General features: G+C 37.7%; 1 protein-coding gene across 4 annotated transcripts in view; it reads right to left on the bottom strand.

The window, feature by feature from the left end:
- Nucleotides 1-8,194: 8,194 nt before the first annotated feature.
- LOC146332346 (protein NLRC3-like) overlaps nt 8,195-14,732 on the bottom strand; it is a 36,720-nt gene continuing 30,182 nt past the window's right edge. Inside the window, exons 10-13 of one of the 4 annotated variants that reach the window (XM_084741848.1) lie at nt 14,535-14,708; nt 12,876-13,049; nt 12,445-12,618; nt 11,947-12,187 (exon numbers count right to left, since the gene is read on the bottom strand). In XM_084741848.1, coding sequence (XP_084597974.1) covers nt 11,962-12,187; nt 12,445-12,618; nt 12,876-13,049; nt 14,535-14,708 — 748 coding nt within the window. In that variant the 3' untranslated portion in view covers nt 11,947-11,961. Of the gene's footprint in view, nt 8,813-11,946; nt 12,188-12,444; nt 12,619-12,875; nt 13,050-14,534; nt 14,709-14,732 lie in introns of those variants that run through there. The other 3 variants (XM_084741912.1, XR_014772265.1, XR_014772264.1) reach the window with 3 other exon arrangements.

Below are 14,732 nucleotides of genomic sequence, written 5' to 3' on the forward strand. Positions count from 1 at the left end.
ATATCATAACCAGTGACAGAACTGTACTTGAAGGGATCATCAGGGGGGAAGATAGTTTGGACGTTTTGTGACTGTATGACGTATTTATCCAGAGTCAGTGTATCACCTGCAGTAGATGAAGGTCCACATGCCTCCAGTTTGGAGAAGCAGCAGGAGAACTGGTGTGGGAAGTTTACACTGTGCACACTATGTTTAAAATATTTTCACCACTTTACCTTTCTGTCAGACAGACTTTTCTGAGAGTAAGTTCTATAAGCCAAATATCACTCTCTCCAAATCAACCAAACTCCATTGAAAAAAACAGTCATTTTACTTTGCAGAACATATGAGCTATTAGTTTATTTGTGTGATTGTGCGCCTTTGGTGTTTAAAATAGTTAGTTTGGATTAAAAAAAAAAACTCTGTCTGATATAAGATAAAGTTGTTAAAATACTGTAAATATAGCACGCTCTTAAACCGATACTGTTTTGTCTCTTTAAGGTTATTGAAACAGAGAGAAAAGCAGAGCAGGTGAGACGGCTGGTCCTGACATGACCTGAAGAAATCAGCTCATATGAAGTGTGAAGAAAAGTGTGAATGCATGAGTGTGTTTGTGTAACTAATCAGGTCTATTCTCTGTTTGCAGACTGTGAGACAGATGGACAGCCGCTCCCTCTCCGTGTCCTTCACTCCTCTTTCACCTCTCAAGCGTCTCCTTTATTAACTTCACTCACAGCCACTAATAATCTCTGACACACACTCAAACGCACAGTCCCATGTTTGTTTCTCTTTTATCTGCTGTTTGTCCAGTGTGTTGTGAACACTGCGATTGTGAAACGTGTCCTGAACAAACTCGACTATTGATACATGAGAACAGCAGACCAGAAGAGAAATGGATCACAGATATTTACTCGACATAATGATCATTATTCCTCTCCTGTGACGATACCTGAAACCTGGAAGCAAAACTCAAGTTTGATCTGGTGGAAATCAACAAGTTAAGTTTACAGATACACAAATATAACACACACTATCACACTTTCAGTAATTAGGCAACAAAGTTAAGCGTGTAAAATGAGAGTGACTGATGAAGCATTCAACACTCATCTGGTTTGAGCTAAACTTTAAGTCACCATCAACATGTAATGCAAAGAATTAAGGAAGAAGTAAGTACCTTTTAAAGGTTACTGAGGACTTTGGTGACCAGTTGTGGAGGACATCGTCCCAGGCCCTGGAGAAGATGTAACAGGAAAAAATAGGGCCACAAAAAAGGCAAACGGAGCTCCTAAAAAAAAGCAAAAATAAAAAAAACCTCCCTGCTGCAACAAGAAACAAGATGAGATGAGGATGAACCACTGACATGTGACAAGCAAAGACATGAACCACTGATGTGCAAAGATGTGCACCACTTACACGTAAAGATGTGCACTACTGACAGTGAGACACATATTCTGAGTGTGCCTTATAGATAAAGAATCCTCCTAAAACCTGGATAATATTGACACATCCCACATCTTAATCATTCAGAATAAGACCTAATTCAAAGTATCCAAAGCAAAAAGTCTGTTTACGTGACTCATATTTAATTTAGAATATTGTAAATGAACATCCTGTGTATCACGTCATTATTCAGAAAATGTTTTCAGATGCAGATCACATGTTAAAATCAGGTGTAAATAAACTGAAAACAAACAAACATGAGCTGTATTTCTGTCTAACTGTTGTGGTTTCACGTTACGATAAATGAGCCTCAGCAGCTGCAGCAGCAGGACGTCTCCAGAGAGCTGCTGAGGTTTCTCTGAGGCTTCACACGTCTTCTGACAAGAAGGAAGTCCTGTTTTTTTTTTCAGATTTGAGGATGTTAGCACGGTGGTGGGATTGATCGTGGGTTTCCCCTCGTCTTCACACTCTGGTTCATCTCATCAGAATAACATCTACAGCAGGAAATCCTCTGTATCGACAGCAGACATCAGATTGTTTGCATCTACAGTCGGGTGTTTTCCTGCCTCTCGTCTTTCTTTGTATTTAAGGCTGTGATCTTTGGGAAATTCACAGGACGTGTGTTAGATGATTTATCGTAACAGACATCCATGAAAAATACTTTCTTGAATTTTGTTTATTTTATGATACAAATTAAGAGACAACTATGTCTGTGAGATGTGTTACAATATTTAGAATTTTATCAGATTTATATTTTTGAATAAATTCTTACTTACTTATTGTTCTATAGAGAGAGCATCAACAACATCAACATCAACACCTTTTTGTCTTGATTTGTTTGGTTACAAAATTTTTATCACAGCAAAAAAAATAATAAATAAATAAAATAAAAATCATTAAATAATTTTCACAGTCAAGTGAAAACTGTAATTTATTTCAGATTTGTTTCTTTATCCCAGTTTAGTCAATATGACCAAATATTTTTAGCATTTCTCGTTTTTGTTTCTATATCTTGGTTTTATACCACCATAACTTTTGTATCATTTTTGATAAAAATATTGCCTTTTCCTGAAGTAAATTTCTTCAGACTTTGGTCAACTTCAGTTGCTGGTTGCTTTATTGCTGCTGTGATTGAGGACTCAGCACACCTGCCAACCTTGAGAAATGGAGAGGATCTCGAAAAAGTGGGGGTTTTGGGTGTCGTCCAAGAGAAAAAAATGAGTTTCATTTCTTACAGTCTGGTGTCTTTTAAAGAATGACAATTATTAAATAATAAAGGGCACAGTTTTTTTGGCAAACAGATGCCTGCAGATGATCTGTAAGTGAAACTCACAGAGACCACAACATTTAGCATCACCTGGTCCGATTTCAGTTGTGATAAATCTACACAGGAAATCAATGTTTTACAAATGTGGGTTTTTTTTCTAAAAGTATGCAGTAGAGCACTCGCTCTTGCATCACAGCTGCCTCGTGTATCTGTCTCCGTCCATGTGGAGGAATAGTTCTGCACGTCCTCATGTAGAAATTAACACTACTTGTACACTTATCTCCAGCCTTAAGGAGAACTGGACACGGTGGCCGCAAGCAGTTCTCTTATGTGACATGAACATTTGTGTTATGGACGTGAAATGACATTTGGTGTAGCTGTATTGTTGTTGTTGTGCCAGAATTTCATAACTACAAAAACAACCATAAACGTCATTTTGACCTTTGACTTCAAGTCTCTATTATCTCTCATCTTAAATACCAGACTCAGTGATTAATTATGTTACTTTATCTCTTTAAAAATAAAATGAAATTATGCCAAAATGTAAATTTTGCAAAATATATTTACATATTTATCAATATGCAGCCATTGCATGACATAAACTGTAATGACTGCATAAATTCACAGCAGTATTCTTCTGTAGGATAATAACCGTCAATGATCTGATTCATATTTTAGATTCATCTAGAATTACTCGGACTGAGAAACAGTTGAATGTATTTTATGAGATTATAAACATGTTATTTTAACATTAATCATAACAAATTTCCACCACAGTCTATGGGAGAACGCTGGAAACGAGTACAAAAATAAAACCAAAAAAAATCAGTGAGTTACTGGTGCTAAAGCAAAAATAACGTTACAGCCATCCCTGGTCTCCCCTATTTTATTTTTAATAATTAATTAATTGTTTGTTTTTTAATGTTGTTAAATTTAAAATCGAGACCAGTTTTATTGAGAGAGACAATGATAGTTGCTAAGCAACCAAGATGCATCTCCAACTGTGCAAAAAGTAACAATGAAACAGCTGCAATGAAAATTTGCATTTTTTGTAATTTATATAAAAACATTTTAAATGAAAATAGTCTTTTAGGAAAAATCATCATGTACCAGCAGTGTTGTTCTGTTTAGGATCCTGAGATTGGACATTATTGTAAAGAAACTGACCAAAAACACATTTCCAAACTTTTTTTTTGTTAAGTTTATTATCATTCCTGTTATAATAATATCTGATTTGATAGATTATGTCTATTTGAATGTGTCCTTCAAAAAATAAATGACAGAACTTTATGGAATTTGTAAAATTAAAATCATCCATCTTTTCTCACTACATGTGCAGGTAAAAATGTGAAATTATTGGTTATATTATCAATACTAGCCATGGATAATTATTTTTTATATCAGCTAAAGAAAATCCATATGATGCAGCTCTGACTGGTTCTCCACACCGTGAACCTGCATGAAACCACGTCTCAGTGTTTTATGTAGAGCTTCCTTTTCACTCAGTGTAAAATCTGAGGAGATTCAGGAGAAATTAAAAGTGTTTATGTGAACAGTAGCACTGCAGGGCTTCTTCTGCTTCAGTCTTGTGGTTGTTGTTTTGTGGACTTTGTTTTCTGGGACTCATTTGTTTGTGGTCGTTGTTAAATGTGGTCATCAGACCGCAACCGCAGCAGCTTCCTGTCACGATCTTTGTTCCCGAAGATTCACGTCCAACTCAAACCACAAGTAACTTCATTTCCAGGGAGGCATCTTTGTTCCCACAGAATGAATCTGAGTGATGCTCCTTTCCTGAGCAACGACTGTTTTATTTTACAGCTTCTTACCCACAGCTTCTAAAACATTTCTCGTTTTACTGGTTTTACTGGCTTTAGTGGTGTTTGTCGACCCTCCTATAGGCTCCAGTATGAAATTGGATCGTCATGACCAAACCACTGACTTTTGAGCACTGCCATCATCTCGTTCTGGTGACCTCACAACATCAATAAAAATGAATACAGCCACCAGGGGGCGATCCAGATGTTTTATTTTCACCTTTGGGGAGCTGTCATGTCGTCCAGCTTTATATTTGTCAATGTCCTCCACCCAATTATAAAATCTTTCTTGTTTGACTGGTTTTATTGGCTTAAGTGGTGTCAGCCGCTGCCTCCTGGTGACCCTCCAGTATGAAATATCTCTTGGATGGATCGTCTGCAGGACTGCAGGTTCTCTGCAGACACAGACACCACCGCACAGTGACAGTGGGTCATAAGTGATGATTGAGAAGGATTATGTTTGTATTAGTCTGACTCACTGGATGCACACTGCGGGTATAAGTCTGCCATTGGTCGCTTGTTTCAAGCGGCATTGCGGCGTACATTATCTACGTTCTCAAAGGAAACAAGAACAACCACTGAGCTCCAAGCTACATGCTGAAAAATTAGGGACTCTAAATGTACAACTGTAAACAGCTGATACCTTTTCTTTTTTTCTAATGCCAGAGCTCAGCTCCCGACGTCCAAATGTTCCTCCAAAACAAGTTCCCCCTCAAGACTATTTTGCAGCAGCAGCATTGCTACATCCTGGGCTTAGCTCCGCCCAGGCCGATGAACGCCGTAAAGAGAGGTCGGGCTACGTGAGACAAGATGTTTGTATGAGTCTATATTTGCTTTTTTTTAGGTAAAATGTTGCATATTATTCACCTGACACACACCTGATGGTTTGTTACACAGAACCACCTGAGAAGTTGTTTGTTGTCCATTTGGAAAAGGGCAGGCATTTTCAAAGAAAAAAAAGAAAACCCTGGGCAGGTGATTGGATGAATCATCTGTTAATCACATCTGACATGGGCGAACATCAACCAATCAAATCAGCTTTGCCAAAACTGTTCGGGAGAGCGAAAACATGTTTTGCAGGGAGAAAAAAGCCTCCAGTGTTGTTCTTCGATCTTCTTTCAGTGAAGAAATACTCTGCAGTTCTGATACAGCTGATCCTATCACAGTATCTACACCAGGGGTGGGCAATTATTTTTCATGGAGGGTCACATGACAAACTGATCAGGCTGCTGTGGGTCAGACACAGATGATATGAGGTTCTAACAATCTCCAAATCTCTAATAATGAAGTGGTCAGATGTGTTCTTTATAGGGCACTTCTACTGTTGGCCATGCTTTCTGAATTTCCGTGTTGAATTTTGGCTAATATTTGTTGGCTAGACGTGGATTGGCGGCACCACTTTTGGTGCAGACACAAACAGATAACTTCAAGCCTGATGAGATGAATTCTCACGTGATCTTGTGAATGTATTTTGAGTGCAGTGACTTTTACTTTGACATTGTAGTGTTACTATTTAAATTCAAGTAAAACATCGGAATACTTCATTAACTCTTTATATTAATAGAAATGTGACGAAACTGAAGCCAGATGAAGATGAAGTAAGAAACAGAATCAGAACAAAATGCACCGATTGAGACACGAGTGTAAACAGAGTGAGAGCAGCTGTTTCTTTGTGTTGGTCCAGAACAGAACAGGCGTCCTCTGCTTCCGTCCTCTCACTACATGATGTTTGTGCTGTTTGACTCATTATACACAGATCTGTTTCATCCCTGGACACTGAGCAGAAGAGACACACCCAACTGAATCATTCCAGGTCAGGCAGTGAGTCAAGGCTCAGAGCAAACACTGTGCTGCTGCCATACATGGAGGGAAACACGAGGAAGTGCTGCCTCCTGCTGGCCATGTTTGACACTTTCAGACAGCAGAGCACAGCTAAAAACAATTAATTGTGCGAAGTAGCAGGACTCAGTTTAATGTGTTCAACCGCAATAAATTTAGAGTTTCAGATTTGAGTCACTGCATTTAAAGTTCCAATTGTAGAGTGTAAACAGTTGAGAAAAACTGGTTCACATCATTGGGAACAGGTGTGAAGAAGTTTGTGTTGTTGTGTGTAAATGATTATAGTTGTGTTCAGTTTCTGTCACCTGTGTTCAACATTTTGCAGCAGAATTGAATCACATTGCAAAATTTGTCTCAGCAGGTAAAAATGTACTTAGAGTTTTGTCAGAAGTGTTTTGGACGCAGACACAGCAGGTTGTCGCAGATGGTTAAGGTGGATTTATTCTGACAAATAATAAAAGGGATGAGGGACGCTGCTGAAGGCAGGCAGGTGAACAGGGTTGAGTGGATGGAGGAATGAGCCGAGGAGGCGTTTGTAGAAGGCTGAGCAGAGACGCAGGCACTGGAATCATGGAGCGCAGGAGGAAACGACTTTAGGAAAAACAGCACGAGGAAATAAACACGAGAATCTCAAACATTACTGAGCAGCTGACAGGAGACGACTGAACAATCTGGTGCTGAATGGCTGCAGAGTCGATTTGTTCAGCAGTGAGTTGATGAGGTGATTACAAACAGGTGCAGACTTCCATCAGATGAGGTAGCCACGCCCACAACACACACACACACACACACACACACACACACACACACACACACACACACACACACACACACACACACACACACAGAGACAGGGAAAGAGGGAAAGAACAAGGAACGCAAGGAAAAAAAACGAGAGTGAATGATTTGATGAACAGGTTTAGGCTCAGAGACTGAGATTTAGTATTTTGGCAATAATGAAAAACTCTATAAACACATTTTGCATTTTCAGGAAAAAAAAAGACCAGGTAACATTTCTTTGTCACATGATGATATAGGAATAAATGTTAATGGGAGCATTATTCAGATTGTGGACTCTATTTTTCCTTTTTTTTTTTTTTTGACATGTATTTATGTTCAGCACCTCGTATTTACAGTTTTTCACACTTGCTAAAATACTAAACCCCATTCAGCCAAATGCTCACTGCCCTAAACCCACTTATCTGGTCATTCAGTCTTTTTGCAAAACTTAAAAGACATTTTAACATTTTGCACATTTTGCAAGTTGACCAAAAAAGTTTGATTTAAATCATGTTTTTAGTCTGAAGAGCTTCAGCTTGGAGCCACGTTCATGTGCACATGTACACTGTCTGAACTGTGTGTGGTGTGATTTCTTTCCGTAAACTCAGTGTTCAATTTCTGTGTCAATCACACTTATTTACGAAACACTGCACACATTTCTCTGCAGAGGCACAACTTTCAAAATTGAAGTGTGTTTAATTTCAGTTAATTAATTAATTTAGCAACATTTTGAAACACAAGAGCATCACAGTGCAAAATGTGTTTCAGCGAGTAAAAATATGTTTAGAGTTTTGTCAGAAGAGTGAATTATTTAGGTCTCTGAACATTTTTGTTCAGAGAATGAGGTTTAGTGTTTCAGTAAAACCTGTAATGAGCAGCGTGTTAACAGCAGAGGGACTCATCACATCTGCTCACAGCTGCTCAGGTTCATGCTGATGTGTTCAACAGGAGTCATGAACAGCGTGCTGCCTTCAGGTGACTGTCGGAAATGTAAGACCTGCAAGTTGGAAACCTCCTCAGTTTAAAGCAAAATGTTTCTTATTGTGAGAAAAATAAAAATCTGTAGAGCTTCAGATGGAAAATATAAGCTTTATTTTTTAAGAATCTGAAAACTGATTACATTGTTTACTCTGTATATTATTCTTCTAAATATTACAAACAGAACAAACACATACATGTACATAATATTGTGCTCATAATGACATGGGATATGAACAGACATTTTCAGAGGAAGGTGTTTAAGCGAAAAAGGGGCAGTCCTTATATAATTATTATTTTTTTTTAAAAAGTTACACATAGTAGACCATCTTTTACTTACTTGCATAGATACAAAGAGTATTGATTTCAAAACACAAAAGATTTCTACAGAAGTATCAATGAGCAGACGATGGTCTTTAGTATTCATTATTTCTACATTTATCACAGGAGGAAGAAATAAAGAAAATGTCACTCTGTGCTTCAGAGAAAAAACAAATAACAAGAATCAACACATTTTTTCACTCAGTTGAAAAGGGACATTTTTCTGCATCGAGTACTTTCACTTTTAATACTCTGAGTACATTTTCCTGATTGTAATGACATACTTCTACTTTGACCTCTAACAGAGTATTCTTTGTATGGTATTAGTACTTTTACTGTGATGTGAATATTTCCTCCCCCGCAGCTCAGATCCAACATGAACACAGCTGCTGCTCTCTCTCCTTCTATCTCTCATACAGTCAGAGCTTCTCACACACAAACTGCTGCTTGGACGTCTTCGACCAGCTGATCCTCTCAACATCACCTCCTCCATCATCACTCAACACTCACAGAGATCACCACCTATATCTGACGAGAGAAGAAAACAGACAACAGAAGTCATAAATCAGTGTTTACAGGATCACTGTTGTGGGTAACATGCCACAAAGTAATGTTTTACACTACCCAGATTACTTTTTTGTTGGAATGAGTAACACAGCATGTTAGTTTTTCAGTTTAGTTACAATTTTAAATAAGCAATCCTAATTACTGTGACAGTTTTAGGGTTCTCTCTGTTAAGATAAGATAAGATATTCCTTTATTAGTCCCACAGTGGGGAAATTTCCAGTGTTACAGCAGCAAAGTGGATAGCAAACATAGTAAAATCAACAACATAAAAGAGACAATAAATAGCAGCAAGCAATATAAACAGGGAGATATAACTGGGAAAATATATAACATAGGAAATGGTAACAGCAAATATACATTATTTACAAATTTACACCATGGCACAGAGGGATTGTAGATATTACACATTGAGTTAGGAATTTAGGTACAGATATTGCACACTGGATGATAATACACCTGGTTGGAGTATTGATATTGCACATAGGAACACACAGTTGAAGTACATTATAGTGCAGTCAGTTTGTAAGACTTGGTGTGTGTGTGGTCTACTGTGAGCACTGCTGGTTGTAAAGTCTGACGGCTGCAGGGAGGAAGGACCTGCGATAACGTTCCTTCACACACTTTGGGTGAAGGAGTCTATTGCTGAAGGAGCTCTCCAGTGCTGTTAAAGTGTCCTGCAGGTGGTGGGAGTCATTCTCAATCATCAATAGCAGTTTAGCTATCATCCTCCTCTCACCCACCACCTCCACTGAGTCTAGGGGGCATCCCAGTACAGAGCTGGCCTTCTTGATCAGTTTATTGAGTCTCTTCCTGTCAGCCATCGGGATGCTGCTCCCCCAGCAGACCACCCCGTAGAAAATGGCTGATGCCACTACTGTGTCATAAAAGGTCTTCAGGAGTGCCCCCTGCACTCCAAAAGACCTCAGTCTCCTGAGCAGATAAAGTCTGCTCTTGCCTTTCTTATAAAGTGTGGTTGTGTTGTGAGTCCAGTCCAGTTTATTGTTCAGATGAACACCCAGGTACTTATAAGATGTCACCATCTCGATGTCCGTTCCCTGCATGTTCACCGGTTTCAGGGGGCAGTGTGCTCGTCTGCGGAGGTCCACCACCAGCTCTTTGGTACTGAACGTACTGAACCCTGAGGTTCTGTCACTGTCAATTTTTTTATTAGATATTATATTATTTTTTTGCAGATGAGAACTTGAATACTGTCAAGTCCCTCAGACACATACGAGGGTAATTCAAAAAGTTCTGAGACAAATTGAAGAAAAACTTTATTTATGAAAGATACAAAATTATTTTTCAACATAAGATCCACCTAACTCAATACACTTCTGCAAGCGATGTTTCCACCGAGAAATTCCTTCTTGATAGAATTCTGGAGCTTGTCTAGTCAACCAGGTCACAACCTCCCTCTTCACTTCAAGTATGGACTGAAATCTTGTTCCTTTCAAACGTTCATTCAACTTTGGAAATCCGGCTCTAGAAGGTGAAGAGTCTCCATAAACATTTTGCAAAGCTTCAATGATTTCTGTAGGTTTCCACTGAAGTTTTGTTAGAAATTTGATGTTTGCTCGAACTTCAAATTGGCTCATTTTGGACGGTCAAAAAAGTTGGTTTTGTAATATGTAACCTGGAACATTGAATAACAAAGTTAGAATGCTGTAACTTGTCAAATTTGATTATAAGTCATCAGTGGTACGATTCAAGGTCATTTTGTTACACTATTTTGACTCAGTTTGAATTTATGTCATTTGTCTTAGAACTTTTTGAATGCCCCTCGTATATTTAATCATCCTTTGTGGTGCAGGTCCCGTGCAGGAATATTATTGCACTGGTTCAACTGATGTAGATGTTGAAGAAGTTCATTGTGTCCCTGCTTAACTGTAAAAGTTGTTGTCATGGAGTGAATCTGTTCTCATGCACCTTGTTCTGCTCAGCAGAGGTGTGAAGCTGAAGCACCTTGAGTTTATGCTTGTTGTATGAAATGTGTTTTATAAATAAAGGTAACGTGACTCGAGCTCTCTGCTGTTCACTTATAGTTTATTTATTCTGAGTTTGGTTCGTCTTCTTATGACGATGGAATATTATGTATATTAAGTGTTTAATTTTGGTGATGGATCGACTCATGACTTGAGGATGTGTTGATCCATGTATAGACTTCCTGTATGTTGAAGTGCTGCTCCACCATTTTTTACATGTAAAAATACCATTGAAACAACATTGTGTTCATACTGAAGTATGTGCACATCAATTTGTGGAATGATTTTGTAGATTGGACTGAAGGAAGAAATAAAACAAAGTAAAAAATGTAAATTATTAATGGTGATGTTATCATTTTTCATTTCTTTTTTATTTTTACAGTCTGGATTGAGGAGTGTTAGAACTACACAAGAATGTTAATTCTTCCTGCTCCATTTTACACATGAAATGTTAATTTCTGTTTCCTATGGAAAGTCTGTTGAATATTGGTTATATTTTGATATTATTTTCTATTATAATGTTCAAAATAAATAAATAAAATCAAAAACTACCATGTCAGTGACATTTGAATATGTCTTCTACTTTTGAAGTATTACATTATATATTTACAAATATGTAAATATGGAGATGTTAAAGCCCTACATCTTCATCCACAGACTATAACAGCAATAAGAGTCAAGAATCAATGATTTGCAGGCTTTTGTTAGACTGAGCTTAAAGAGAGAGAAAAAACTGTTTGAGATCAAGTTTGATGACAGGACAGTTTGATCTTATAATGCTGTCAGCTGTAATTCAGCTTTATTTCCTGCAGATTCAAACACAACAACAACAACCACTTTCTTCATATCAACTGAAACACAGGATCACAAGAAGCTTCTGGCTCATCTGATTGGCTGATTGTTCTCTCTCTCTCTCTCTCTCTCTCTCTCTCTCTCTCTGTCTTTCTTTCACTCAGGAAAGCAGGAAATACTGGATCTTTACTACAAACTCTGTTTAGTACAAAACTGCTGAAACCAGCTCAGACTGACTTGAACTCTCCACTGACCTCAGAGTCTCCGGTCTACAGTGTGGACTCTTCACAAGATCAGACAGCAGCTTCACTCCTGAATCCTGCAGCTTGCTTCCTCTCAGCTCCAGTTCTCTCAGATGGGAGGGGTTGGACTTCAGAGCTGAGACCAGAGAAGCACAGCTGATCTCTGACAAACTGCAGAAACTCAATCTGAATAAAGAATAAATCATGAAACTTTAGAAAACCATATTCCTGTTTGAGATCATTCAACATAAATTTTATCAGCACATTATCAGCAGACATTTTCTACAGAAGTTTTTGTGAGACTAAATTTAGTTAATGAAAAATGAAAATATGAACTATAAGAGATTCACAATTTATGGATGTAAGTTATGTATGAATATAATTAGAATCAGCTGTTAATTAAACATGAAAGATGTTCAATATTAACAGAAAGTTGAACTGACCCCAGAGTCTCCAGTCTACAGTGTGGACTCTCCAGAAAATCACACAGCAGCTTCACTCCTGAATCCTGCAGCTTGTTGTTACTCAGCTCCAGCTCTGTCAGGTGGGAGGGGTTGGACTTCAGAGCTGAGGCCAGAGAAGCACAGCTGATCTCTGACAAACTGCAGCCCCTCAATCTGAATAAAGAATAAATCATGAAACTTTAGAAAACAATATTCCTGTTTGAGATCATTCAACATAAATTTTATATAACATTATCAGTAGACATTTTCTACAGAAGTCTTTTGTGAGACTAAGTTTAGTTAATGAAAAATGAAAATATGAACTATAAGAGATTCACAATTTATGGATGTAAGTTATGTATGAATATAATTAGAATCAGCTGTTAATTAAACATGAAAGATGTTCAATATTAACTGAGAACTGAACTGACCTCAGAGTCTCCAGTCTACAGTGTGGACTCTCCAGAAAATCACACAGCAGCTTCACTCCTGAATCCTGCAGCTTGTTGTATCTCAGCTCCAGCTCTCTCAGATGGGAGGGGTTGGACTTCAGAGCTGAGACCAGAGAAGCACAGCTGATCTCTGACAAACTGCAGCCCCTCAATCTGAATAAAGAATAAAAGATGTAACATAAGAAGACAATGTTACTACTTGAAATTATTCATGTTAAATAATCTGTTCAGGAAAAACTGAAAAACTATAAAACACAAAAAGAGCTCTCATTAATATTAATGACAACATGCTGCTAATTAAATAAAGGTGTAGTGACTTCAGCTCTTAAACTCTGCTGCCTCCACCAGTGGCTCATCAATACAAACTCATATTGTGCAGCCATCACAAATAAAAACCTGCAGAAATTAAATGAAGATTCAACTCAAGCATATGAATATTTGTTATTGATTGATAGTTAAAATAGAGACTATCTATCTATCTATCTATCTATCTATCTATCTATCTATCTATCATCATTATTTAAACAGTATGATGTGGAGTATGGGATGAAAAACAAATGTTTAAGTGGTTCAGAGTGAATAATCCAGTGTAGACTTTTCTTGTTAAATGAAGATTTTAAATGTGTAGATCAAACTTGCTCAGTCAAAAGACTAAACCACTTAAGAGGAAAATAGACTTTAGCATTAAGATACTCAGTATATTATCAACCTTCTGTCTGAAGTTCAGTGTCACCTCAACTTTCACATCATTTTAATCCCAGCACATAATTAAAGAATAATGTCTGACCTCAGAGTCTCCAGTCTACAGTGTGGACTCTCCAGAAAATCACACAGCAGTTTCACTCCTGAATCCTGCAGATTGTTGTATCTCAGGTCCAGCTCTCTCAGATGGGAGGGGTTGGAGTTCAGAGCTGAGGCCAGAGAAGCACAGCTGATCTCTGACAATGTGCAGTCTATCAATCTGAATAAAGAATAAAAGATGTAACACAAGAAGACAATGTTCCTACTTGAAATTATTCATGTTTAATATTCTGTTCAAGGCTGAAGAAGATTTAGAATGGACAAGTTTAGAAAACTGAAACTCCAATCACCTGAAAAACTATAAAACACAAAAGAGCTCTCATTAATATTAACGACAACATGCTGCTAATTAAATAAAGATGTAGTGACTTCAGCTCTTAAACTCTGCTGCCGCCACCAGTGGCTCCATCAATACAAACTTATATTGTGCAGCCATCACAAATAAAAACCTGCAGAAATTAAATGAAGATTCAACTCAAGAATATGAATATTTGTTATTGTTTGATAGTTAAAATAGAGATTATCTATCTATCTATCTATCTATCTATCTATCTATCTATTTATTATTATTTAAACAGTATGATGTGGAGTATGGGATGAAAAACAAATGTTTAAGTGGTTCAGAGTGAATAATCCAGTGTAGACTTTTCTTGTTAAATGAAGATTTTAAATGTGTAGATCAAAGTTGCTCAGTCAAAAGACTAAACCACTGAAGAGGAAAATAGACTTTAGCATTAAGATACTCAGTATATTATCAACCTTCTGTCTGCAGTTCAGTGTCACCTCAACTTTCACATCATATTAATCTCAGCACAGAATTAAAGAATAATGTCTGACCTCAGAGTCTCCAGTCTACAGTTTGGACTCTCCAGAAAATCACACAGCAGCTTCACTCCTGAATCCTGCAGATTGTTGAAGCTCAGGTCCAGCTCTCTCAGATGGGAGGGGTTGGACTTCAGAGCTGAGGCCAGAGAAGAACAGCTGATCTCTGACAAACTGCACCAACTCAATCTGAATAAAGAATAAATCATGAAA

Source organism: Lutjanus erythropterus, chromosome 2, assembly GCF_056507025.1.
Source record: "Lutjanus erythropterus isolate fLutEry1 chromosome 2, fLutEry1.hap2, whole genome shotgun sequence".
Classification (NCBI taxonomy): Eukaryota; Metazoa; Chordata; class Actinopteri; order Lutjaniformes; family Lutjanidae; genus Lutjanus; species Lutjanus erythropterus.